Source organism: Lacerta agilis, chromosome 1 (genome assembly GCF_009819535.1).
Source record: "Lacerta agilis isolate rLacAgi1 chromosome 1, rLacAgi1.pri, whole genome shotgun sequence".
NCBI classification, from domain to species: Eukaryota; Metazoa; Chordata; class Lepidosauria; order Squamata; family Lacertidae; genus Lacerta; species Lacerta agilis.
In genome coordinates, this window is record NC_046312.1 from 80232281 (window position 1) to 80259692 (window position 27412).

Genomic DNA, 27412 nt, shown 5'->3' on the forward strand with positions numbered 1-27412 from the left:
TTGAATCGGTGTGTGACTTCTTCACAGCCATGTCTTTGAGTTTTTCTCTGCAGCCATAAGGACTAGAAACACACACTTTGTATATAAGGAAAGGGGGGTATTCTACGGGTTGTTGTTTTTTTAAGCCTCAAGCCGTTTGATTGGGGATAAAACCCTGAGAGATGGCACCCTTGTATTATAGACTGCCACACATCACCATCCATGCACAAGAGGGAAGTACTAGCAGGCTTGGAGGAGCCCCAAGATTTGCAGAAGTACAAACTATTTTTAAGAGAAAAGAAGAAGAAAACCCAAAGGGGCAAAACCCTAAAACAACCCAGTGAGGACTAAGGACAGTGGCACAGAATGCTGAGTGTCTGGGAGGAGGGGATCTAGTAAGAACGGAGGGGCACCTTGAAAGCTCCAATTCCACTCTTTCCCCCTGGAAAGTAGCAACCCCCAAGTCTGATGGTAATCTGAAATATTAAAAAGAAAACAAGCTTTTATGCAATAGGTTGTTTTTTTGCATCCAGTGTGTGCATGTCATACATGATGCAAATATGGTTCACTTTAGGAAGTGATTCCGATTAGCTGAAGGGAGTTTATTTTGGAATCGGTGCTGCTCATGCATGCGGCGGGCGGGGAAATCCAGATCCTAACCCAGAGAGAGCTTTTGCCCGCTCTTCCGAAAGGAAAACCCTCTCCTCGCATCTCGAGGCTCACTCTCTCCGAGGCGCAGCAGGAGCGCAACTTGCAGCCAGCCAACCGGCGCACCGAGAAGCAGCGGCAGGAGGAGGAGCCTCGGAAGGCGCTCCTGGAGCGGCTTCAAGCGAAGATGGCGCCGGCAGCCCGCCGGGTTGCGAAGGTAGGCACGGTGGGCGTTGCGCCAGATCCCCGACCTTCTCGGTCCCGCGCAGCTGCTCTTTCACGGCCTCTGGCGATCTGCTGTTTAGGAAGGGCTGAGAGGCGGGCTTGTGAAGGCGGGATGTTCGAGGGGAGGGAGGGACACTTGCCCCTCTAGTCTTGCCGCCGCTTTGATCCAGCGACGGTTCCCGTCTTAGGATCGGGTTGCCTCTTTTCTGCCGGGGAAGGTTTCATGGACCCTCCACAGCTGGCCAGGTGACGGGCGAAGCGTATCTCGTCGCAGCACCGCTAGGCTGAGCCAAGGCTATACCTCTCGAATGCCTGCCTGCCTGCCGCGCAGTTGCCCAGAGCATGGAAGGTGGAAGGGGAAGGTGGTGATATGCGTACTTGAACATATAGAAATGCATAGGTAATAACGTGCTTTTTTGGGGGGGAGGGGTGCAACCTGCCCATCTCTCACTGTTAAAAACAATCAAAATCCCTTTAGAGAGATTTGTAAAACAAAAATAAAAATGGTGAGATGGGCAACAGACAGCAAACCCTTAAGTGCAACTTTATTGGATAACATTTGTTATTAAGGTGCAGTTCTGAATTCATTGTGGAACAGATAAGCATATGTCAAAAACTACCTACAGTTTGGTAGTTTAGTGAAGGTGCTGGGAATTGTGTATCTGAAGAGTAAACTACTGTTCCCAGGATGATGGTGATTATTATTATTATTATTATTATTTTAGCAGGGGAAATGTTGACTACAATTTTCAAACAGACTGAAGCTGAAATACTGGTTTGAAGGGGAAATGTCTGAAGGAGGGAGGCTGTGTAGCTGCCAATTCAGTTGCAGTGGAAAAATAGCTTTCAGTTTCTGTTACTGTTAGTTTAGAAGCTCGGAAAGAGCAAGGAAATTGCGCAAAAATAAAATGCTGTTGGCAGCATGTCAGTTGTCCTGTGGACGAGAAAAGCCATAAATTTTGAGAAAGGAGATATGCCTGCTGTTATGATCTAAACTTCTTGAGGAAGTTTCTGTCAATGAATTGAAACTTAAGAGGCAAGGAAGAGAGGGCAGGCCAAGGCACAGCTGGGACCAAATTAGGAAAGATCTTCCTCACTTTTAGAAACGTACTGATACCCAAGATTAATATTTTGCTATCTTTTTTGTAAGGCAGCTTGTGACTTGTTTGAGTGAGGGGAAGAGAGACAAAAATAAAGGTGGCGGATATAACTGATTTACAGGAAGTTACAGGTAGGTAGCCGTGTTGGTCTGCCATAGTCAAAACAAAATAAAAAATAAAATAAATCCTTCCAGTAGCACCTTAGAGACTTTAGTTGGTCTCTAAGGTGCTACTGGAAGGATTTTTTTTATTTTTTATTTTGTTTTGATTTACAGGAAGTAAATGACACAAACACAGATCCTGTGTCAAGCATTTGGGACACCTGACATGTGGAAATGGAGGGTGAGGGTCTCACTTGTTCTTGCCTCCAAGTCCTCCATGATACAGCATGAGTAGAAGACCAAAATGAAGGTGTTCAGAAGTTTTATGCAGACATTGGCAGCATTGAGATGTCACAAACCATGGTTTGCCCAGGAAGGAGAGGTGAAAGAAATTGGTGGCAGAGTATCGGAGATGGGAAAAATACTTTGAGACACGTGAGGATGGGATATGAAAAATATAAAAGAAAAAGTCGTCTCCACTTAGTGCCTCTGTATCAGCAAATTCTTCCTAGAAGTGGGAGGCTGTCAGAATACCTTCTGAATAAATGTCTGTACTTAGCTTGAGGAAAGCCGAGCTCTGGTGCTCCTTGCTATAAGTGAAAATACTAGGCAGGAATGAAATAATTTACAAAGATGGATTATATACCTGTAGAAAATGATGTCAGTAATGCCAGTGGATTATGCTAAACTCTGCCTCTATTTTGTGGCTGGTGGGCCTCTGTAATTTTCAGGCAAGTGGTCCTCACTGGAGGTGAAAAGTTTGAGATCCCTTTGTCCAACAGGATGGCCATGCTTTGCTGGGCAATTGTCACCACTAGGCCTGGGACCATCTTTTTGCTTTTTCAGGAGCTGGATGGAATTAAGAAGTCTGGGTTCCGCTGCCTTCGGGATGTTGAAGTAGATGTGAACAATGTCCTGCTGTGGAAGGGACTTCTAGTGCCGGTGAGTTTAGGGAAGGCAAGGAAATGGCTGGGCCTGAATAGCCTCAAAGGCTCATAGAGAGCAATGGCTCATAGAGAGAGCTTGGCCTTTGGGGTAGGGTGAAGTGACTGCCTCAGGCAATGTATTTGAGCATCGTTAAAAGGCAGCACCGTATCATTTTATTTTACAGAGGAGGATCCAGATTTTCCTCTCGCCTTGAGGTAGCAGAAAGGGTCTGCTTGAGCCTGGGCTTTTACTTTTTTTAGATCCCCACAGCCCACCTACAGGGAAGCACCATTTGCTAGCCGCACTGTGAGGTGACTACTGCCCTTTCCTGTCCTTGTGCTCAGGATGACCCCCCTTACAACAAAGGCGCCTTCCGGATTGAGGTCAGCTTTCCAAGCGAGTACCCCCTCAAGCCTCCCAAGGTCACTTTCAAGACTCAGATCTACCACCCCAACGTGGATGAGAAGGGCCAGGTGTGCTTGCCGATCGTCAGCAATGAGAACTGGAGACCTTCCACCAATGCAAAGCAAGGTAGGGCCAAGAAAGCTGTGTGTGTCAGTGCGCAGGGAGAGCCAGCCGGCTGTTGGATGGCCACGGCTCATCTGTCCATTCTGCTGCTGCTGCTCACTCACTCTCTCTCTCTCTCCTTTACGTTATTACATACGTTATGCTCTTTTCTGACCCTCCTACCCTTTTCTGACCCACAGTGATCGCGGAACTGATAGCACTGGTGAATAAACCTGATCCAGATCACCCTTTGCGCGCTGACTTGGCCGACGAGTTTATCCAGGACCGCAAGCGCTTTTTGTCCAAAGCTGAAGAGCAGACCAGCAAATTCAGTGAGAAGCGGCCATGCGAATGACCTGCTGCCCTCCTGAACCACTACCTGCCTCACTGGCTGGCTGGGGAACCTTCCACATAGGCACGGTCCCAGTGGGATGAAATGCAAGTGGGACCACGGAAGCTGTCCCCACCATTGCATTATCAATAAAGGAATGTACACGGTGGGGTCCTGCATTGCTCTGGCTCATGACACTAATTCTGCACCTGAGGGGGAGGAGACTTCAGCCCTGGGGAGGAGAGACTTTGGTTTGGACTCTGCTCTTGGAAGTGAAATGTTGTGCTTTCTCCTTGCATTCGTTGGGGTTTGGATGACCTTTCTTGCTTTCTTACAGTTTTGCTTTTCACTTTAACACCGTACCCTGCTCTAAACATTCCTGGGGAGAGGCACAAATGACTTTCTTTAGTTTGTCCAAGGCAGCTTTCTCATTGGGCATTTACTGTAGAACACTTTGTCACCCATTTTTTACATGACATGTGCATGCCATTTGTGATCAAAATGCCCTCCCCCCATGTTTTCCCTGTTCATCTTCCTTCCCTGCCTCCTCCTCCAAGCTAAAAAAATAACAATCAAACTTTTTTTTTTTTAAAAAAAAACAACAAATGATGGAGCAGCTCTACAATTTCCTCAGACGATCTGTTATGCAGGTGTTCTGGTCTTTTGCAGGCTGGTGATAGGCTGTACAGTCTGTGCTGTAACCACTTCCTTCTTGATAGTTTGGATCTCAAAAATCAACTTGGCATTTTAATTCTTCCCTTTCCAAATAGAACTGCCTTGCAGGTATTTCTTGTCTCTCTCTGACCCCAAATTGGAGGGAGAGGAGAAAACATCATAATCATGAGTTCAGTGAGGAAAGGGAATCAAAATCTCCCCCCACCTGCAACATTTGGGGTTGAGGAAAGGGGGGGGGACTGCCTCTGTTTCCAGATTTCTAACACTCTCTGAGCAGCCACTCCACTTCCACATTAAAACACAGCAGTGAGGACTGAGTGCTGCTAATTGTCCACATCCGGAACTGGAAGCAGAGATGGCCAGTGGCCACTGGGACTCTTGGGACAGAAGGCAGAGGGAGCAGTAAGTGGAGTCAGAGCCTTTGATAGGCGAAGGCAACTCATTTTAGTTTTGACCACATCCTCCTTCCTGCTGAGTCCTACAAGGGTAACACTGAGTCTAAGAAGGGGGAAGCTGGCTGATAGGAGCACTCCCTGGACTGGTTGTAAGAAGGTAGGCAGGTGGGGGACAGGTTGAGGGCAGACTGAAGTTGGTGGGCCAAAGCACCATTCTCCCTAATGGGCAACACTCCACTGTCTGGAAGCACCCTAACTTAACTTAGCTTGGAGATTTTGAAATAGGTAAGTAATGATGTGATGAGTGAGCTGGAAGGCTCTTCCAAGCAGAACAGGGCAGAGATGTGGAGCTGGCAAGCAATTGGCCTATGTTGCCAAAAAACTGAAGTTAGATTTTATTTTATTTTTAAGCCACTTAAGCTGTTCTGTTCTAAGCAGAACATATTTAAAGGCAAGTTCTTGCTTCAGTGGGATCTTACTCCCCAGGAAATGGTGGCTTCTCATTTTTGGAATGCCTTGCACATGTATATGTGAGTACAGTAAATGCATTTCCTAATAAAAATGTTCTTCCTTCTGTTGTGGCAGCTGGTCTTTCTCATTCTCTCTCTGCTGGACCTGTTGCTGTTGGGGTTATCTGGCCATATTCCTACCTGGCCACAGTCTCTCATGGCAGCTTGTTTGCTAAACCTTTTCCTAGTGTGCTATCCTAACAGCCTGATCTTAGCCGTGCCTACTCCAAGTTGCACAGGGACTTTTGTGCTTAGGACTGAAGCATCTGTTTGGGAGTAACTGAATACTGTGGGGCTTCCTCCCTAGTAAGCAGGCATCGGATGAGGTGTTTTCTCTGTACGCTGCACAGCTCTAGTGTGCCTTGTGCTTAATATCTTTAAGGAGAGCTGTTCATACTATCTACTTGGTAACCCCACCATTGATTGATGGGGCTTGAACTGTAGTTTGCTTTTGGGGGGCGGGCAGGAATCACAGACACTGCCTAGTTGCCTTGGACTTCAAGCAGTTGTGCTTTAATGATGCTCGGTAAGGAGAAGTGAGCAAGGTTAAAGAGAAGCGCAGCACGGGTTGGAGGAGGACTTGCCAGCATTTGCAGCCAAGTGAATAGTACGTGAAATGGGCAGTGGTAATTTTCTGGAGAGACTTCCTTGTTCCACACCATGCCCGTTTATGACAGAGACTTTTGGTTCCTTGGAGGCCAGATTGCTGAAGGTGACTAGAAGCACCTACAGGACAGAGTTAACGACCCCTTTCCCCCACACATCTCAAAAGCACACCGGCAGAAAGTCTGTGTATAGCCGACTTAAATGCTAGAGCAAAAGCCACTTTCGTTTGATCCAGTGCAGCACACAAGAAATGGCAGAATAGAGACCAGGGGACACCCCATGCCGCCTTCTCTCTGAAAAGCAAAAAAAGAAAATCCTGAATCTTGAGTCCACTTTAGCATAAGAGAAGCTGTAATTTCCATTGCAGAGGAGGAGAATCCAAAAGGGTTGGAGGGGCATCTTACCTGCAAATAAGATACAGATGGACCACACCCATAATCTGCATCAAAAAACCCACTGGTTTGTTTGCCCTGGTTGGGTTGGAGGGGGAGACCAGTAGTAGGATTATGGTTAGCAATGCCCCTTGCTTCCAAATGTTGTCTCCCACTATCCCATCACCAGTGCTGCCCTCAATTGTCACTTCACACACACTCTTATGCTGGGCACCCACTTTCAGCTCATAACCTCCCATTTTAAGCCCTCTCCCCACTAGCCACTGCCAGACCTCCAAAAGCTTCTTGCATGCCAGAACACCTGCCACCAGCCAAAACAGCTATCCATCATCACCCAGTCCTGCCACCTTTAATGCCCCTGTCATCCAAATATCCTTTTCTACTGACCAGATATCACCAACCAACCCTTGGCTGCAGACGCCATATGCTTTGATATATTTGCTGCTAATCTAAAATGGGGTGTGGGGCTAATTTGAGACATGCAATTGGTGGGTCATCCCTTTGTTCTGTGCACATCATTCCCAAGCTCTGGAGGTGGTTCAGCAAATTGTGTAGCATGAGGTAGGGAGGCCAAAGACCTCACTGGGGAAGTCGCAGGACTCAATAAGATAATTCTGTTTGGCAGCCCTGATTTAAACCATGGCTCTGTCTTCGACATCCTCCTTGAGCTTTTTATAATTTACCGCTCTGTAAGCCACCTTGGGTGCTTCAAGTTGAAACTGTAAGGCATGGTATAAATGTTAAAATAAGGTTGCTTCCAGAGATGTGATAATGACTGAGCCAGTGTCCTGTCCCCCATTTCTACTAGCCGTTACATATATAAAAAAGGTAAAGGACCCCGGATGGTTAAGTCCAGTCAAAGGGAACTATGGGGTTGCAGTGCCCATCTCGCTTTCAGGCAGAGGGAGCCAGTGTTTGTCCACAGACAGCTTTCCTTGTCATGTGGCCAGCACAACTAAACTGCTTCTGGTGCAACAGAACACCATGACAGAAGCCAGAGCACAAGGAAATGCTGTTTACCTTCCTGCTGCAGCGGTACCTGTTTATCTACTTGCACTGGCATGCTTTCGAACTGCTAGGTTGGCAGGAGCTGGGACAGAGCAACGGGAGCTCACCCCGTCAAGGGGATTCAAACTGCGAACTTTCTGATCGGCAAGCCCAAGAGGCTCTGTGGTTTAGATCACAGCACCATCCGTGTCCCCTACTGGCCATTATATTACATTCTCACTTAGTGAAGAGGTCCTCCATGGAGCCTTCTCACCTGTTCTGCCAAACCTTCCCTCCAACTTCCAGTAAGCCTCAAATGCAAGCCTGCTTTCCGTTCTCATTTCTTCTTGGTCTTCACAAGCCCTTTCTGCACCAGGCTGCGATAAAGCTCCTGGACGTAGGTGTAGATGCATTTGCTGTCAGGGACACTCATGTGCACCATGTCGGACACATCCAGAAGCTGGGCACAGTCAGCAAGCTCCCTGGGAAGAAGATGTCAAAGAGCATCCAGATTTAGCTTGCCACCTTTTTCACCTTCACAGATGCTACAGGGAATCTCTTGAACATAACACTCTTAAACCAAAAAAACTGTCAAGCCGCCCCACCCCTTTGACTTCGGAAAGTTGGCACGGGATGGAAGAGGACTGTGATCCAAAGCGGGGGTGGTGGTGGTGGTGGTAAACGTGCAGTGCTTTGGGTGCTGAATTCCAACTCCCATCATCCTTGGCTGTGCTGGTTGGGGCTGCTGGTAGTGGGAACCCAGCAACACCTGGACGGCAACAGGTTCCCCGCTCATGAACAAACCATAGCCCATATAATACATTACATGCTAGGGTACAGATGGCGAGATGTCCCTATTAGTGCTTTTTGACTCTGGCTTGGTTTACGCCATGTTCCTCAGGCAGGTGCAGAAGGTGTAAAGAGACCAGAGGTTGTGGACTACAGCTCCCTACGACTGGCATGGCATAGGAAAGGCTGTCCTACTACCAAACAAGCCTATTTGCATGCAGAGATTGCCTTCCGAGGCCCTTCTCCAGCTTCCCCTGCTTCCAGAGGTCAAGTGACAGGAGAAAAAGCTTCCTTGGGTATAGCGCCCTGTTTCTGCCCCCCCCCCCCCCCTTTGATATTTCTTTGGTGCAAAGTGAAGACCTGTTCATTTGCCCAAGTGTTGTTGTTGCACTCTGATATTAACCTGTGCTGAAATGTACAACTGTTGCTTTGTTGTTTTATGTTGCTCGGTTGTTTGAAATGGTTTAGCTGTGCTTTGAATTGCTGTTATCCACACTTAACTTTTCCCCCACAGTTTCCAGGCACAAGTCCACACTTTATTTTTTTTTTTATAAGAATTTATTGGCATTTTTCTATAACAAACATATACCCACACCCACACCTACAATTAAACAAATGCAAAACAGATAAAACAAATACAAACAATGTCAAGCTTTCTTATTGCATCTTTCTAGAAAAAAAAAATTTCTAATTCCATATCTTGACTTTTGACTTCCCCTGCCTTTTCACCTTCGAGTTTGTATCCTTGATCTATTTTATAACCATTTCTCCTACAAAAAAAAAACCATTAACTTCAATTGTATAATTACATTCAATTATATCTTCAACATTTACTAAAAATGCATCATCATAATAATACCTCACCATTTAATCTTCTAAATCCATAAACTTAATCCACTTAAATTCACTTTGCTTATACTCCACCTCATAGATCTTCGCAAATCATTCGCATCTAATCTATCTCTTCTATCCTTAAGGTTGCTGCTAGTAACGTAAAAACTTGAAATATCTCCTTTCATGTTCAAATAAAAAATATAACAAAATGTTGTTGACAGTATTCACCCTCCGATTTCAATTTACCATATCAGGCTGCTTAGAGTTTACTTAATGCTTCACCCCACACCCCCTCTGTCCATTATTCTTCTCCTGATGGCATCAGCACTGAACTTCCATATCTCTTCCCTCTCCAAGCGTCCACAGATCCAGGCACAGTCCAAACCTCTCCTTGCCGCGAGTTCAGAGGTGTCCCTCTCATCATCTCTCAGCTTCTTCGGTTCTTTGTAACATTCCTTTTCTTCTTGCAGATGCCTTAATTCTCTGTCCCTGGCCCCCGAGCTCACACCTCGGGGACTGGATATACGAAATCTTAACGTCGCCTTGGGGCTGCCACCCCCAAAAGGCGATTTTCTTCTCCGAAGTAGCTCATTCATTTCACTCCATCTTTGCATCCATCCTCTCAGCTCTTTGGCAAGGCTTTCTTCCAAAGTATCAAAAGTTTTGTAAGCCTCCTCTGTGGGCAATTGGTTCCATTTCAGACCCCCACACAAGACTTTGACTTTTCTATAAAGCAGTTCCACCTTCAAGGCAGTGAGTCTCTGTTCGTCCGTTAGTCCAGAGTTCAGTGCCAGTTCAAGGACGAAACCCAGCATACTGGCAGAGGAGGAGGAAGCGGGTGTCATATTTCTACTCCCCTCTTTGTTCGTCGCCATTTTCCTGAACTGGAGCGCAAATACCGCAACTTTAAAAGGAGATATTTTCCTCTAGTTAACTTCCCAAAAGAAAAGTTTGCCAGTCTCCTGTGTCAATTTTAAATACATTGTAACCAGTTCTGTAGCAGCAATCACTCAAATTGGTTAGATTCTTGAGCTCGAAGGGAGGGAGGGCAGGCTGCCATTCTCCTTCCCCCCGGATCGTTCCAAAAGCACAATTTCTAATCAAATTCTTTACTCACGACCACCGGGTTCTTTTAGCTCCATTCTTCACAGGTAGAACTTGGACGCTCACCGCGGGCTCTGTCGCCGCATTTGCATCCCGGTTGGGGCATGTCCCCGAAGCCCGGCTCCGTTTGCCCTTCACCCCCACTCCCCCTTTACAGGGGGGGCAAGGGAAGGGTTCAGAGCCTCCGCGGGCGCAGCCGGGGAGCCCAGGGTGCGGGACGCTCTTCCCGCACCCCAACCGGAGCCGCGCGCTGCGGTAGCGCGGCTCCTAACCCCCGGGATGGACAAGGCGCTTCGGACCCGAAGCAGCCTTCGACCACCCGGCGATGGCGTCGCCGCCGGAAGTCCACAAGTCCACACTTTAAAGCTTAGTGTCTGAGTGCCCCCCCTTTTTTTGCTTTGGCATTTTCCCAGTGAAAGCCAGTTCTTTAAATCTGAATCTGAGCAAACAACAATCTGTGGAAAACACAAATTGATGTTTGTTGCACTTCAGCTTTAAAGAGTGGGCTTTTGCGAGGACACGGAGCTTTAAAGTGTGGGCCTGTGCCTGGAAAGAGCGGACTTGGGGGGGGGGGAGGTAAGTGTAGATAAGGCCTAAATGTTGTTACATGTACCAGGCAGAGGGCCTTCTCGGTAGTAGTGCCTGCCCTGTGGAACGCCCTCCCATCAGATGTCAAGGAAATAAACAACTATCTGACTTTTAGAAGGCATCTGAAGTCAGCCCTATTTAGGGAAGTTTTTAATATTTGATATTTTATCGCCTTTTATTCTGTTGGGAGCCGCTCAGAGTGGCTGGGGAAACCCAGCCAGATGGGTGGGGTAATAATAATAATAATAATAATAATAATAATAACAACAACAACAATAATTTATTTGTACCCCACCCATCTGGCTGAGCTTCCCCAACCATTCTGGGCGGCTCCCAAACGAATGTTAAAACAATACAGTATTAAATATTAAAAACGTCCCTAAACAGGGCTGCCTTCAGATGTCTCTTAAAAATAGGATATCTGCTTATTTCCTTGACATCTGATGGAAGGGTGTTCCACAGGGTGGGTGCCACTACCGAAAAGGCCCTCTGTCTGGTTCCCTGTAACCTCACCTCTCGCAATGAGGGAACCGCCAGAAGGCCCTCGGCGCTGGATCTCAGTGTTGGGGCTGAACGATGGGGGTGGAGACGCTCCTTCAGGTATACAGGTACAGTATAAATTTGTTTACATGTTCACTGCAGCAAACAGCAATGCACCCACAATCACCAGGATGTGGGTATGTGAAAGTGTGGCCTGGCTCTTCCACCCAACCCAACCTGCCCTATGGTTGTGGCGTCCTGGGGTCTGGGAAGGTGCTCACTCTGCAGTGGAGAAGGCCAGAGTGAAGTTCTCTTTGCGGTTTGCTGGGTCAAGTGCAGCGTAGTCAAACGCATCTGGGAAGAATTTGTGGATGAGAGCGCAGAAGGCCATGCCACTGCTCCAGCTGGAGGAGAAATTCTGGATGTCCACGTGCTGGGAATGAGAAAGAGAAACATAAACAGGGCCCACCTGTCTTCTCTCCTTGGGCTTATACTCAATCTCTACACCCCACAACCCAGCAGCTGCAACAGGCGTTTATTATTATTATTATTATTATTATTATTATTATTATTATTATCAGAATGTCTACACTAGTTTGCTTATTTGTCCATCCCATTTATGTCCCTCCTTTCTTCCAATCATTTCAGGATCATGTGAATGGAGTTCTCATTTTTAAAAAAATCTTTATAACAACCCTGTGACGTAGGTCAGGCACCAAATGATCATCAGGACTGAGTGGGATTGGAAACATCCAAACCAACTCATGAATATGCATCTGTTTGCGCTGAAGATGTCTGGTACAGCTGTGGTCATGGCATTACCATGTATAATACTGAAATGGTTGGGAAAGGCAGGTTTTCTTCACAGTTAAAAGACTGCCGTACAAATGTGTAGAAGGAACGACTGCTGAATCTGTAATAAATAAAATTACTTGCCTGCTTAGCAAGTGTCTTAAAGTCAGGAAAAAAGACTTGCACGATTGTTAGTGTCTACCAAAGCCCCTTTAAAGCCAAACAGCAGTTCAGACTGCTTTTGCTCCTTGATAATCAGTTGTGGGAATACAGTATTGTAATTACTGCTTTGAAACAGAAGTTCGGAAGTGACCAAATGGAACTTGAAAGATGCATTACTATTTGCTTAGATGATTTTTTTTATTATTATTTATATTAAAAAAACCTAACAACCTGTGGGTGGAAATCCCATGAATTTGTCATTGTGGCTGGCACCTCTGTGTAGAGAGAATCTCAGGTTTGGTTTATAGGTACATTTTCTCCAACAGTTTGCTTTTGGCAAGATTGCACTGTTCTGGGGTGTGTATTTGTGTGTGTGTGAGAGAGAGTGAGACAAATAGTGCTACTATTTTGAGGAATTACAAAATGTATCTGAGGGTGATAAGCACAGAGTATTAACATAAACCTGAGGTTACGTTGTGCCTATTTATAACCCACCACAATCTGAAGTGTAGGGAAATGGTAGCAGTTACATAGCCCTTCTAGAACGTTCCAAGTGCTTCATTTTTCATGGACATTTTCTCAATTTCCAGTGAGGTTGCCATGTCAGTCTGTTGCAGCAAACACCACAAAGAGTCTTCGGGCATCTTTAAGGAATTTATCAGGGCAGCAGTGTAGCAGTTCATAAAAGCTTATGCCATAACACATTTGTTAGTCTTTAAAGATGCCGCATGATTCGGCTGGGTCTGCAGTCTCTCAGCAACACTTCAGACAAGCCTGTATGGTCAGTAATTTTATGTCAAGGCACTCCAACACGCATTGCAGGGATCACCAGCCTTTGGGATCAATGGGCACATTTCAAATTTTTGAGAGTGCTGTGGCTGCTAGTCATAAAATGACTGGCATGGGGGGCATGGCCTAACACAAAATGAGAGAGACAGCCACCTTTGACAACCTGTTGGGACTGATTGTGGAGATCACACAATCTTGATCACACACTGATGCTGATGCAATCTAATAAGAACAGGGAACATTCCTCTGTACCAGAAAAAAAAATACACACACATTTCACAAGAAATCATCTTATTGTCATATAACAGCTGATCACACACACACACAAGTTGCATGATCAACACCATCCTCACAAGGGAAATGAGGGTGCCTGCTGCATCCCTGAGGAACAGTGGGGTCATGAGCTGAAGGACCACTTAAGGAGGCATTGAGTTTCAGAGTTTATACAGACTCATTACCTCATAGCCACGGGTCTTTGCCTGGCACCACTCCAGCAACATGGTCTTCACTGTGTTGGCACCTCCTGTCTTCTTGATATTGGGGGCAGGACCGGTTGCAGCCCTTTGGAAGGGAAGGAGGGAAATGACCAAAAGAGGGAGAAGATAATGAGTGACTAGAGCCAGAATAAAGACATGCTTCTCAGGAATCCACAGACTATATAGAATTTAACTGATTTGATTTACATTTCCTCATTCTTCTCTACTGGACAGCATTGGGGGCACAGATCTGCCTCTTTAGGATGAATTCCTATAACCTCAGGCTAGATGGATAAATGCAGGCCTTTGTCCAGCTCTTGGGGATCTCCCCTGGCTACACCCCTCACCATCCTTTCCTTGAGAGCTTTTGTCTGACTGGAATGTGCCCTTGAACTCTGATAATGCCTCTTGTTTACCTGGCTGCAGAGTGATGTGCATGAACAGAACCTGCTGGCTTCTTTGCTGTTGAAATGTAGCCTACAAGAGCCCCATCTTTTGCTCTACCCACTATTCCCTCTTGCCCCATTTACCCCTGGAACGTGGAACCTGGAATGTTGTCCACACAATAATAAGGTTCCTCGTCTGCGGCCTTTTCTCTAGTTGATTGCGTAGATTCTTATCTATTCACTGATCTGCCCAAGAGAAACCTCTTTATCCAGGCCAGTTGTAGGTTTGAGGGCCACCAGGGCAAAGTGTCTTTTGCTGGGTCCCCTCCTCTCTCTGTGTCCCCTGGCCAGAGGCGCCATCTTCTCAAGACGATTGAGGGGGCCCAATGCGACGTCCCAATGCCACATGAGACGTTTCAAGGAGCCAGTGATGTAGCTGAACACCCTCTGAACATTGAGGGGGCCCAGCCACCTCAAAAACAAAACAAAACAAAACAAAACAAAACAAAACAAAACAAAACAACAAAACAAAACGTTGAGGGGTCCCAAACAGCTTTGGCCCCAGAAAAAGCAGGAACAAGAAACAAAAAACTAACTCTGACTGGCCAGAACATGGGAAGTCTTTTAAAAATATATAAATTGGAATGTATAATTAGCTTTATTATTTGTGTTATGATGTGGCAAGATTTGGCATTGTATCAATTGGAGTATTATTAATGAAAAATTAATAAAAATCATATATATATAAACTGCTTCGGCCCCTAGGAGTTGGTGCACTTGCCTTTGGCAGGCTTAGCTGGTTGTGGTGGCAGTACTCCAAGCAGTGCTGCTGCATGTCTAGGTCTTCTTACAATGTCCCAGAGCAATGCTTAGATGTGGGGACACTGTGTGAAATGAAGAGGGTGACTAGATCCAGCCACCTGTGGCAGAGGCAAGGAATCAAAAACTGAGGGTGGTTCAGGGCAGCATACAGCAGTGCCAGAATGCTGAGGGCCCTGGCAGTTACCTGAGAAGGACAGGTGGTGATGCTGGCCCTGCACTTTCTCTTTAACATGGAAGAATCTGTTTTGCAGTCTCTTACAAAGCTATCTTTTAAAGCTGCCTTCTCTACCTTGTTAGGCTGTCCGTGCACCAGAATAAATAACATGCTATAGTTCAGGCCTCTTTTTTTAGATAACGATTTTTAATATTTTGTCTATTGATTTTAATTATTGCACTGCTTTTATTCTTGTGCTCCTCCTGGAAATGTTTATGTGACAGGCAGTAAATAAACATTTTGCACTATCTAGGAGTTGTAGCAGAAGGAAGCATGCATGCGCTACACAGGAAGTACAAAGGCTGTGGGGCAATGAAGAAAGAGAGAGAAAGAGGATTGCAATGGAGGCACCCAGTGGTGCAGTCCCAGGCTTACCCTCCAAACTTATCCATGATGGCCTTGCGGGACTGAGCTCTGGGTGGCATACGAGGCCTCGTCATCTCCCTTCTGTCAAAAGTGGGCCTCTTCTTCTTCTCCTCCTTGGCAGCGGCTGCTCCCTCAGCAGCTGGCAGTTGCTCTTGATCCCGCTTTGGGACTGCTTCAGTGCTGAGAACCAAAAGCAAGTAAACAAACAAGCAAACCCAAGAAGGCTGAGAGGTATTGGATGAGGCCATGGCAGTAGGTAGACCTGTGATCCCCTCTCAGTCTAGCACTTCTCAAAATAGGAGGAGGAGGAGGAAAGGCCAAGATGGCGGCCAGGAGAAGGCCCTTCCTCTCACCACTCATGGAAAAGCATCCCCATCAGTCCTGACGAGAGCCACTCTGAGGGAAGGGGTAAATATTATAATGGTAGTGGTCCTCCATGGCAAGAGCGGGAGACCTATGGTGCTCCAGATGTGGTTGGACCCTCATCAGCCCCAGCCAGCATGGCCAATGGTCAGGGGTGATCTGGAGGTCTGCAAGTTCTCCATCATTGCTCAGTATAGTTTTTGCTGGCTTAAAATCTCAACCTGGTGCTCTTTGCAGGGCAATGTTTAAAGTTCCAGTCCCCAGGCCCAAGACACAGGGCTGTGGTGGTGGTCTTCCCCCCTCACACCCCAAATCTCTGGTCCCTTTCTCCAACCATATATCTATCATTGCTTACAAGGTGTCTGGGTGCATTGCAAAATGCAGTGCTGGTGAGACCTCAGCAACCTGGCATCTTAATATGCCCAGAGGCACACTATGGACATTTGCGTGTTGTGGGCTTGTGACTGCCTGGAGCCCGTTAAGTACCTAGCAGCACTCCTCCATGAGGCAACAGTTATTGTTCAGAATCTTTGTCATCACCATCATTGCTGAGCTGTGCTTTCTGTGTACGTTGCCCCATGGTAGGAAGGGGTCACACAACACAGCTCTACTAGGCCAGGGTTGCTCTCAGAGACTCTGTCTCACCTGGTGCTGTTCCCCGTGGCAGCTTCAGGGGCAGTTGGGCCTGAAGGAGTGCTTCCTAGATGAAATTACAGAAAGTTATACCTTTTAACAAATCACACTTGTGAGAAATGGCATGAGGAGAGGGGAAGCAACACAGAGACACCCAATGCTTCTCCACCACGGTTCTCAGCATTGCCTCTGCACCCATCCCCAACTTGTGAAATGTGACTGAAGACTGTGAGGGATCCCATGCAGTCATGCAGGGAATTCCCATATGTAGGAAGTGAAGCTACTGCTTGCTTTCAGTTATGCCTTCAGAATGATGAGGGCTAGAAACATGCTTTAAATAAAATAAAATTGAGTTTCTCAGGATTCTGTGTCTGTTGCCAGATTCCATGTAAGGTACCTTTTCAATCAATAAATCAAGAGTGCCACCTAGAGCTTTAATCTCAAGTGTATTTCGTAAATGGGGAACCATTTTTTTTGGCTCAGATTCTTCTCAGGGACAGATTCTTCTCAGGATCAGCCTTGCAGGCCCAGTCTGAGAACTGAGTGGGGGCCAGACACCTGTCAATCCTGTGATGTCACTGTGATGGTATATAACTGACAGGCAGGCAGGGCAGACCACCTGTCAAAATCCACTCTGTGGCTTTGCAAAGTATCCTTTGATCCTTTAAAGGAGACAGGAGCTGCTTCAAACAGCACTGCTTCGAACAGGTGGATGGCAACAGTGGAGAACTGTGACCTTGAATAAGTGGGTGTGGCAGCCGTGGTTCACCTCCCAGGCCCAATTAAAAGAAAAGGGAAAGGGTTTTAATCTCTGCTCATCAGCTCATGAGAGAATATTAAATCCTGCTGCCTAGACTGTGTGATCCTGCTGGGAATAGGGCAGCACAACCTAGGCAGGATTAAAACCTGTCCTCCCGCCCATCGACTGATGTCACTGGTTATGTCAGCCAATGGGTGGGCTTGGCCTGGTGAAAACAGCCAGGCAGGTCAAGATTGGCCCATAGGCTGCAAGTTCCCCCACCTCTGCTTTAAATTTTCAGTGTGCTGAATCATATTTTCCTTACCCGTCTCCACGTTTTTGAACTCTGTGGGGCTTTGTGGGCTCTGTTCAGGAGAACTTGGAGAGAATTCTGGCCAGAATTCTTCTTCCTCCTCTGGTTCTGGCGAGAGAGGCTCATCTGAAGTGCTGTGAGTTTGGCCCTACATGAACAAGAGAGAAGGGACAGGCCAAAACACATTTTCAGTGTCGTTATTGTAAGCTCCACTGTCTTGTGGGATAAGGAGTATACCCTACATTAATCTGGAGTGAAGTCCAACATCTAGGGCTGAGTGCTGTATCAATACATCGTCCCCAATTGGTTTGAAGTCCACATCGTGATAACGGTTTCATAAGATTTGACATAATTTCATTATATTTGACATGGCGATCAACTGTGAATCACAGTGTGTGTGCGCTATGTAAAAAAAAATCATGATGTGGGGGAAACCAAGAAGCCGATCATCACTTCTCTCATGATTCCTGCTACTCCTGTTGCTCTGTACTATAAAATAACAGTTGTAACAATATGTTAACAGTAAGTAAAAGTATATTGGTTTTAGACCCCTAAGCAGGAGCAGTTGCCAAGACATTACCCCATTCATTTTTGCATAGTTCCATCCTTATTTCAGACATTGTGATATATCGGTACATTGTGATGTTTAGTTGATGATATATTACAATGTTGAAAACCAGCGGTATCGCCCAGCACCACCAACAACCAATTGTAAGCTGCCTTGGGGCCATATGCTTTAAGACAGAACAAAAACCTTATAAATAAGCCAAGCCCTGTGGATAGTCTCCACAAATTGTAGGGCGAGACATTTACCTTGTTTACCATTCCCACAGCATATCTCTGTTCTTTCCTGCATCCTCAGTGTTTCCCAGAAACTATTTTGAAACCTGGTGCCTTAGCTTTGCAAAGGAGCCACTTACACACGGAGACAGAAACGAGTGGCTTACACAATTGTATGTGCATAAATTCCTCCTAAAATCAGTCTCGCTTGTCTTCTGTTTTTCTTTCTGGCTCAGACGGCTGGTCCAGCCCCCTGGCAGTTTCATGGCCTGCTTTGCTTTTGCGTCTGGCCACTGCTGGGTTGGGGGACCAGCCAGAAATCCCATGGACACCAGCTTGAGTTCCAATATGGGGTTAAAGGCAGCATATAAAGCTACTAGCTAACTATTGGGAGTCGCATGCTAATGGAAATACAAAAGGTCTCATGGAACCTTGAAGACAAAGAGGTGCAATGGACCTACACAGAATTGGGGTGCTGGCTGGGGCGGATGGGAGTTGTAGTCCAAAACATCTGGAGCAGTGAAGGCTGCTATAAAGGAAAGAAACTAACATATACCTGTAAGCTAACAGAGAGCAAGACAAGCCAGCCAGGGGAATGATATGCACAAGACAGGGCGTGAAATGCACTCTGTTCCCACCTCTGCGCTGGAAGTGCTGGTGTTTCTTTCCAAGGCATCAGCTTTTGCTCCTTTCTCTTCCTGCGGTTCTTCTGGTGTTCCAGAAACCTCAGCTTTTTCCTTGGGCTCTGCTCCAGAGACACCCACGGCCACTGTATCCTCAGAGGCTGCCTGGTTGGTTTCTCCGGCTTCCTCTGCTTTCTCTTTGGTCTCAGATCCCAGCATCTCCTCGGCCCCCGGAGCCTTTCCTGCAGGCTCATTGTCATCCTTGGTCTTCTTCCCAGCAGCAGCCTCTGTTTTCCCAGCCTCAGTCTCTCCATGAGCCTCAACCTGAGCATCTCCTGACTCGCTCTGTTGCTCCAGTCCATTGATCTGCTGGCTCTCCTCCTGCTGCTTCTTAGTGCCTTCGGCCTCCATGGTGTCAAGTTCCTCTGGCTGCTTCAGTGGAGGATGAAGCTGGTGGCCTCTTCCAGCTCCAGTTCTGGAAATTCACAGGGCAAGGGACAAAACGTGAAAATCAGAGGGCTAAAATATGTCACTCTTTGATACCAACTGATGCAACTATTAGGGCAGGCACACGGTATACATTTTACGCGGAGCACATTTAAAGTGCATATTTAAAGCCAGCATAGCAAAATGGCTAGGAATGATGGGAGTTGTAGTCCAGCAAATATCTGGAAAGCTATGAATTCCCACATCCCTGCTATAAACCTTTTGGAATACAAATACTTCCTTCTCAAGTTTCACCAAGAATTCCACCAGCAGTACTTGGGGGGGGGGGAGAGCAAAAGGGATGCCCTCTGCTGGGTGTATGTTATAAATAGTCTTTAAGAGCTATGGAAATATTAAGCTACACAGTAGGAGCCCAGCCAGGCCAGGGGTCTTGCTGTGTGTGATATAACTATGTGAGAAGGTAATTACACTTGAGGCAGTGAACATAGATTCTTGTTTCACGCATGGTGCTGCTTTAAATGTCTCTGTCGCATAAGGAAATGGTGTGACTGCGCCTTCCCCACAATGTGGTAGGCAATAATTTTCAGCCAGAAGGTAATATAGAATACTTGGGTGTTTTAGAACAGTGTTTTTCAACCTTTTTTGGGCAAAGGCACACTTGTTTCATGAAAAAAATCACGAGGCACACCACCATAAGAAAATGTTAAAAAATTTAACTCTGTGCCTATATTGACTATATATAAAGTAATTCTCTTGAATAGGAATCAAATAAACAATTTTTTCCAACGGCACACCAGGCAACATCTCGCGGCACACTAGTGTGCCGCGGAACAGTGGTTGAAAAACACTGTTTTAGAATAGCATCTGGATAAGCTCCTTGCTTCACAAATTCCAGCGAAGGGTGCACTGCATTGATGTGAATCAACCTGTGTTGAAGCAGCCTAGCTTATAGTTCAGGAATCCGGTGGGCTCAAAAGTATGGCTTTTGCGTAGATCCTGCCCAACACGTGTCCTAATCCAGCTTCTTTCTATGGAGACAGGCAGAGCTACGCAGAAGGCTAAATTAGTCACGAGAATCCATGGCAAGCCTTGCACCAGGACTGTGCCAATACGTGTTGCTGCCCAAGGTGGAGCAGCAAATGGTGAGCCCTCTCCTCAAGTCGAGGTACATAATGGTCTCAAAAGCTGGATGAGTTATTCTGAGCATGTGGGGCAGCAAATCCTCTGAGCACCCCTTCCAGACAGAAAATATATTACAATAAATAAATTAAGTAACTAAAAATGTGCCGCCCATTCATAATAACACCCAAAATCAGCTGCCTCAGGCAGCCACCTTACTCTTGGGCCAGCCCTGCAAAACAGCAGCCACCTATCTGAAGCAGGACTTCACAGATCCTTTAAGGCTTGGAGGCAGGGGCGAGCCCCTACCCACTCTTTTCTTGTCACTTAGTAAATCATCTTTAAATAAAACCTGCTGACAAATGCCAGGAGCAGCCAGTGATTCAGGGATGTAACGTGCAAGAGGAAATTATAGGGAGAAGGGGCAGGTGAGCTACGCTGTCACCTGCTAAAAATAACCCTCTGACATTTTCAGATACAGTCAAGAGGTCAGGATGCCCAGCACATCTGAGCCAAGAGTGGCTCAGTCTTCCTAAGGCAATGATCTTACATGTTCTTACCCGGGAATAAGTCCCATTGAACTCTGTGGGACTTGTGATTATGTATGTATGTATGTATGTATGTATGTATTCATTCATTCATTACATTCATATCCCATCTCTCCTCCAGGAAGCTCAAGGTGGTCCATATACCCCTCCCCATTTTATCCTCACAACAACTCTGTGAGGTAGGCAAGGCTGAGATTGAATGAGTGACTGGCCCAAAGTCACCCAGGGAGCTTCACAGCCGAGTGGGGATTTGAACCCTGGTCTCCCAGGTCCTAGTCCAACACCACTATACCACTAAGCACTACCTGTGTGTAGGATTGCAGTGAAAATGAACGGGCTCTTTCAGTTAAGGAGGCCCCATATTCTTATCACTCTTCTGTAGCTCTTGTGCCATCTTACAGTGCTGTTAAGGAACCATGTTTGGGGTTTGTGTTTGGAGGGGAGGGGAGGGGGGGTTGATTGAGGTATGGGTGGGAATATTGACATTAAGACTGTGTGTGTGTGTGTGTGTGTGTGTGTGTGTGGATGGAATTGGCTGGCTAATGCATTTAGATTGCTGGGTTGAATCACATTCACCCCAGACTTCAGTTTACTGACAATTTGTTTTCACTACTCCTCAAATAAACACTCTTGTCATGAACGTTGCTTCGTTGTCAGTGCAGCCCACGCTTAAAGGGTTTGAACACCGACCCCAGTTCTTTAACGCTTCTGCAGTGCTGTTAGCACAGTAAAGGACTGTCACAGTTGGTCTGTGGAAAGCATTCTGACACTTTCAGCGAAGTGGAAGAGGAAGCTCTTATACAGGAAATGAGGATTAAAGGCAGCTCTGTTGCCAGCTAAAACTGTGCAATTTATCCAATAAAGCTGTATCGGCAGCTGCAGTATAAAGACATCTGAGCAGTTATGCAGAAACAATCGCCTACACCCCTCCAGTCCTTCCTGGTCAGCCCCTGCTGTGATCTCATGTTCCTACAAATGTCCCTCAGTCTTATCGTCACCCACCGGTTGCTATTCCATTCTTGGATTTCCTACAGACACCTACACAATTCATTGGCACCCTGAATTCTCACACAATGGCAACTTAGGAAGCTGCCTTATACTGAGTCAGACCATTGACTGACCTAGCTTAGTGTTGTCAACACTGACTGTAAGTGACTCTTTGGGATTTCAGACAGGGATCTGCCAGTCCTGCCCGGTGATGCCAGGGATTGAACCTGGGACCTTGTGCAGGACAAGCAAAACACCTAAGGGGATGGAACAACTCCTCTATGAAGAAAGATGACAACATCTGGGGCTTTTGGGTTTGCAGAAAAGGCGAGTAACATGATAGAGGTGTGCAAAATTATGCACAGTGCAGGAAAGCAGACAGAGAAAAGTTTTTCTCTCTCTCATAACACTAAAACCTGAATGTGAGATTCAGGATAGACAAAAGAAAGTACATCTTCCCACAGTTAATTGTTAAAACTATGGAATTTGCTCCCACAAGAGACAGTGATGGCCACCTTCCATCCTTGCTTTGTCTGAAATTGTTTGGTGTTCTTCAGACATGGGAATCTGCTGAACTAGACCGACTGCGAATACTATACAAGCATTTTTTCCCCTCAGAGGTGCTCAGTGGTGGCATGGCTGAGTGATGGGAGCAACTTCGGGTGGATAAAATGAAGAAAGGAACCCTTCAAACCAGTATGGCTGACCAGTCACAATGAATAAGAAGGTTTTCCTAGAATTGAAGGAAATAGGATTGTTAGCTGCTGTTTGAGCTCATGGATAATGGGGTGAACTCAGGAATTTTGGGGCTCTGCATCAAGTTTGCCTTGATTAGCGCTGCCTCAGCTGATTTCCCTGTAGAGCTGAAAAGCTGAAAAACCCCCAGAGACCCTCCTAAAACGCCTTCCATCAAATTAAACTGCTCATTAAGAACAAAGGAAGATGCCTTACACCAGTCAAACCAACGGTTGTCCAAGGTTTTAGACAGAGGTCTTTTCTAGCTCTTCTTGGAGTTGAGTGACTAGATGAAAAAGAAGCCAGGGCCCCTATACCTTGAATAGTAGTGTGAAAGAGGAAATTTATGTAACTATACCTGCTGAATCCCCTCCTTTTCACCTGGGCAGCCTAACCAGGAGATTCTGGGAGTTAAACCTGGGACTTTTCTCACATAATGCATTTGGCCTTCCAATGAGCGACAGGCCTTCCCCAATTCACAGACTGCCCTTGATGTTCAGGGAGCAAGGGAGCAAATGTTTGGCATGGCCTTTGGCCATTGGCCATATATACAAAGGATGCCTCTTTGGGTTTGCGTCATTCACAGTCTGCCTCCGCAATCAGAGGCAGCATCCTTCTGGGTACCACTGGCTGGAAACCACGGGGGTGGGGGTGGGGACAGTGCTGTTCTGCTCTTATCCTGCTTGCAGGCTCCCCACAGGCATCTGGTTGGCCACTGTCAGGACAGAGACATCTTTCCCATTGGTCTTAGTGGTTCATTGCGCCAGGGCACTGGCCTCTCAGGAGTGCCCTAGCAAGTGGGGGAGCTGCGCGGCTTTGCCGACAGCCTCCCCTTTCCCTGCACGCCCGCCAACTGCGCCCCGCCAACTATATGGCTGGCGGGCACGCAGCATCCCTCCCAAGCCTCTGCATCTGCTAAAGATGGGGTTGTTGTCCTCCTTCATGGAGAAAGGTGGTGCGCAGCCTTCCCAGGCGCCCCGACGCAGGAGAGCATGTCTGCCAACACATTTTCCTGCCGTCACGCCAGGGATCGGGGTGGTGGGGGAGGCAGAGGACATTTTTCACCGCCCCCTCCCTTGTTTTGGAGTTGCTGGGGGGGGGTGCCGGAGGGATTTTTGCACCACGGCACCAGATATGCTTAAGACGGCCCTGCATGGGCCTGATCCACCAGGGCTGTTCTTATGTTCATAACCAGATTGAGCCTGAGGAACTTTGGCATCTCTGCTCATCTTTTCCCTGTTAATATAGGTAGTGGGTGACTGTACATCTTCCAAGATTTTGAAATGGATTATTGGAGGCATAAGAAAACTAGTCGGCCCGTTGAGATTTATTCAAGCTCAGCTCCTTGTACTACCAGATAGTTGGAGGCAGATCATGAAGGCTGAATTATACGCACTTTCCTGAGAGTAAGCCCCAATGGAAGGTGTTTCCAGACGGGGTTTATTGTGAGATCTCTGTTCTTCATGCATGCAAGGTCTTAGCAGCCAATTTGTTGCCATTAAAACGCCAGCCTATATATCCCATTTCATCTGAAGTTACCTCTCCCAGGGAAAAGCTGGTAAATAAAAAAACCCCAACAACCCGAAACCCCAGCTCTGTTGCCAATATCCCATTTGCAATATCTCAGTGTCTCGTTTGCAAATTAAGCCTCTGTCTGGAAGCAGGCTGTCTCCAAGTACCTTAATTCCCAATACATACAAATAATGATAATAGGATTTTCTTGGCTTGCTGGCATATGTGCATTTGGAATCAAATAATGGTTTAGGGCAATTGTGGCCAATATGTTTAAACCAGGCCAATATGTTTAAACCAGAGCCAGCTCCCACCAGCCTCAGCCAACACTGCCAATGGTCAAGGATGATGGGAGTTGAGGGGGGGGCAACAATGACTGGCAGGCCCCATATTGGCTACCCCTGCTTGAACCCACTGTGCAACAGCCAGAAATTCAGCAGGTGCAGTATTGCACATTCCTGCATCTTTCCACCAGAAACCACTTTAAACTGTGACAGGCAAAAATTCAGAAGGTGAAGAAATAGAACCTTTGCCCATAAAAAAACGAGACAACTCTAATATTCATTTTAGGGAAACCTACCCAGTCTTTCATTGACTCCCAATTTAAGGCAAAGCACTTAAGACAACAGGGTTTAAAAGAGCATCATAAAAGCAATCTGCTGAAGTGTCGTAATGTTCAGATTGTGGGACTGTGAACTGGGAGACCAGGTTAAAATCGCCACTCAGCCAGTCACCACCTCTTAACCTAACCTGCCTCACAGGGTTGTTGTGAGGGTGAAATGGGGTGTGGGGAGAACCATGTACACCACCTTGAGCCCCTTGGAAGAAGCAGGTGGTATAGACGTTAAATAAATAAATACGAGGAGCAGATGTAAAAATAGGTTATATTAAAAAGCCTAGGGGTCTTTGGCAACTAAATAGCATCAGCGTAGACACCAGGTAAGCCTCTTTCTGGGAGTCTATTCCAGTGAGGGAGTCACCGCTGAAAAGGCCCCTTCCACGCCTGAAGAAGGGCCCCACACAGCCTCATCTGTAGCCCTACTTTTGTGGCTGTTTCTGCTCCTTGGGCCCTGAATGAACAGGAGAGCAATGCACAGGGCGGACTTTCCTTCCACCTCTATCATTCTCTCTTGAGTGTCCAGGAGCTGTACTTGGGACCTGAATATGGCTCCAGAGCCACCATTTGGCCATCCCCAGTGGCAGAGGAACCCTCTCCAGCACCCGGGGCGGCGCATGTGCGGCACCCCGTATGGACTGCGCATGTGCGGCACCCCACGCACGTGCACTCCGTACAGGATGCCGCACACGCGCAGTCTGTACAGGCTGCCACTTGCGCACGGCGACTGTACGGACGGCACAAGAGAGCAGCAGCCCGTACGGACGCTGCGCCCTTGGCTGCTCTACACCTGGGGGGTGGCAGGGACCATCTTGTTGCCCCTCCCAGAGTGGCACCCGGGGCGCTCCGCCCCCCCTTCCTACGCCCCTGGCCATCCCGGCATGTTTGCAGAATGAACACTTATCTAGACACATGCACACAAACAGTTCTTTTCGAGTACTGAACCCCTACAGTGGGCTGCTGGGAAAAGAGGGGGCTTTGGAAATGAGGCTGCACCTACCAAGCTGGTCTTCTGTTCGGTCTCTCCCTTGCTCTCTCCTTCTCCTGCTTCCTCCTCCTGGCCTCCTCTCAGCCTCTCTTCCCCCCTCCACTGTGCATGCTGTGCCTTTTCTCATTGTTTACTACTCTGTTGATACACCCACCCTCCCTACTGTGATGGGTAACTGGATGCTCCTATTTTTATCAGGAGGCCAACAGGTGCCTCTTTCAATCACAGCTCCCACTTCTCAGAAGGGGCAGATGGAGCCAGGGCAAGGTGAAGAGAAGTCAGTTCTCCCAGCAGCCTCTGAGCAACTCCTGTGTTGGTGAAGAGAACTACAGGAAACATTTTTCTCCCCTATAGGGGAGAGTGCTGTCTAGTGTCCGCTAGAGACCCGATGCCTTGAGGCACTGCCCACGTGGAGGTACATTGGGAACGAGATGTATTTCATTGGTGGCAAAAGTCCTGGAGCTCTTAGCAACAGGGCTACTCTTTATGAAGCATGAGGCATTTAGATGAAACGCAGAAGAGAGGGATTCAGAGACCACTCAGATGAAAAGAAATGGAGCCAGCAGAAAAGAATGAAACAATACTTTGAAGAGAGCACACATGAAACAAATGAAAATCAGGAAGATCAAAATTTTAATAAGGAATGGGGGAAATTTATAACTTATCTTAAATACCATTGTAAACAGTTAAAATCATTAGTAGGATTGGAATATCACTTGTAGTTTAATGGTGAATTTTGGATACAATGGAGAGATAAAAGATTTGATTTATTATAAAGATGCAGCAGCAAATGACTAACGGTAGGAAGTCCAAGAGATTCCTTGGAATCTTGTTTTTATGTTGTATGTTGGATATGTGACTGTAAAATTTTAATCTGAAAAACCAAATACATAAATTCCTAGTTCCTTTTAAAAAAAAGTTGCAATGCACTGGCTGAAATTAGGATTGCAATTTGTATACCCATGCTGTCAAAACCTAAATAAATAAGAACAGAAATCTGGGGTTCTGTTTTCATATCTGGGCCTGGAAGAAGGCTGGAACAGGCTGCTTCTTTATGCCTCATTTCTCCACTCTCTCACATTATATATTATATTGTTCCCACAGCAAGGCCCTAGGACCATCTCTGTCCTAGGAAGGTGAGGAAATTCTACAGGAGCAGAATGTTTGGAGGCAAGCTGAGATATAGCTGCTTCATAAAGGCACATTTCCATCTGGGCCAAGGTGTTTGTTCATCCTTGGGATGGGGTGAGACTTGTATAGGTCCTAAACCGGCTCGGCACAAGACAACAGTATTTTGCTGTGATATGAGAGCAAAGCAGCCGTCTGCTGAAATGGCTGTGTGGCATGTGGTATGTTGGAAGCACCCACTCTTCTAAGAAGTAAGAGCAAGCAAGCCTTGTGGTCTGAACCTATCCCCCCCCCCAAAAAAAGCTGGTCAGAAATGGCACTGAATTCAACGGAATTTAATGACTAGCAAATTTATTTAGGGTTGCAACCTTATTTCCATAAAGGGACAGATTATATAGATAATGCTTAACCATATAGAAAATTTACTAATAGCCTAGGGACAAGACCCCAAAGCATTTTAATATTCTGACCTGAGCAGTCCCTAGGAATAGAATCCCAGTCTGTGTCAATCCAGCTTCCTCTGGGAAAGATCTTCCTCAATGACAGAGACCTAAAGAATGTTTCGTTGGCAACACAAGCTACACAAATATTGCCACTGTCCTTTTTTGCATCTTTCACAGCCTGACAGAGCATGTTTCCTATAAACATTGCTATGGGAACTAAACTGTGATAGTTCTTAGTTGGGAGAAACCCATGG

The 27412-nt window shown here is 46.7% G+C and overlaps 2 protein-coding genes across 2 annotated transcripts; one reads left to right on the forward strand and one right to left on the reverse strand.

The window, feature by feature from the left end:
• The first annotated feature begins 589 nt into the window (after nt 1–589).
• On the forward strand, nt 590–3997 carry LOC117051644 (ubiquitin-conjugating enzyme E2 L3-like). The gene is made up of 4 exons (XM_033158222.1): nt 590–844; nt 2900–2995; nt 3325–3511; nt 3688–3997. Exons 1-4 carry the CDS (start codon nt 605–607, stop codon nt 3840–3842), a joined length of 678 nt encoding a protein of 225 aa, XP_033014113.1. The 5' UTR covers nt 590–604; the 3' UTR covers nt 3843–3997.
• Nucleotides 3998–5883: 1886 nt separating this feature from the next.
• On the reverse strand, nt 5884–25683 carry SMTNL1 (smoothelin like 1). Its single transcript, XM_033158209.1, has 9 exons — nt 25600–25683; nt 18651–19110; nt 17245–17380; nt 16193–16247; nt 15194–15364; nt 13379–13481; nt 11459–11610; nt 7657–7864; nt 5884–6296 (listed from the first exon to the last, which is right to left on the reverse strand). Exons 2-8 carry the CDS (start codon nt 19044–19046, stop codon nt 7720–7722), a joined length of 1158 nt encoding a protein of 385 aa, XP_033014100.1. The 5' UTR covers nt 19047–19110; nt 25600–25683; the 3' UTR covers nt 5884–6296; nt 7657–7719.
• Between the last annotated feature and the right edge of the window lie 1729 nt (nt 25684–27412).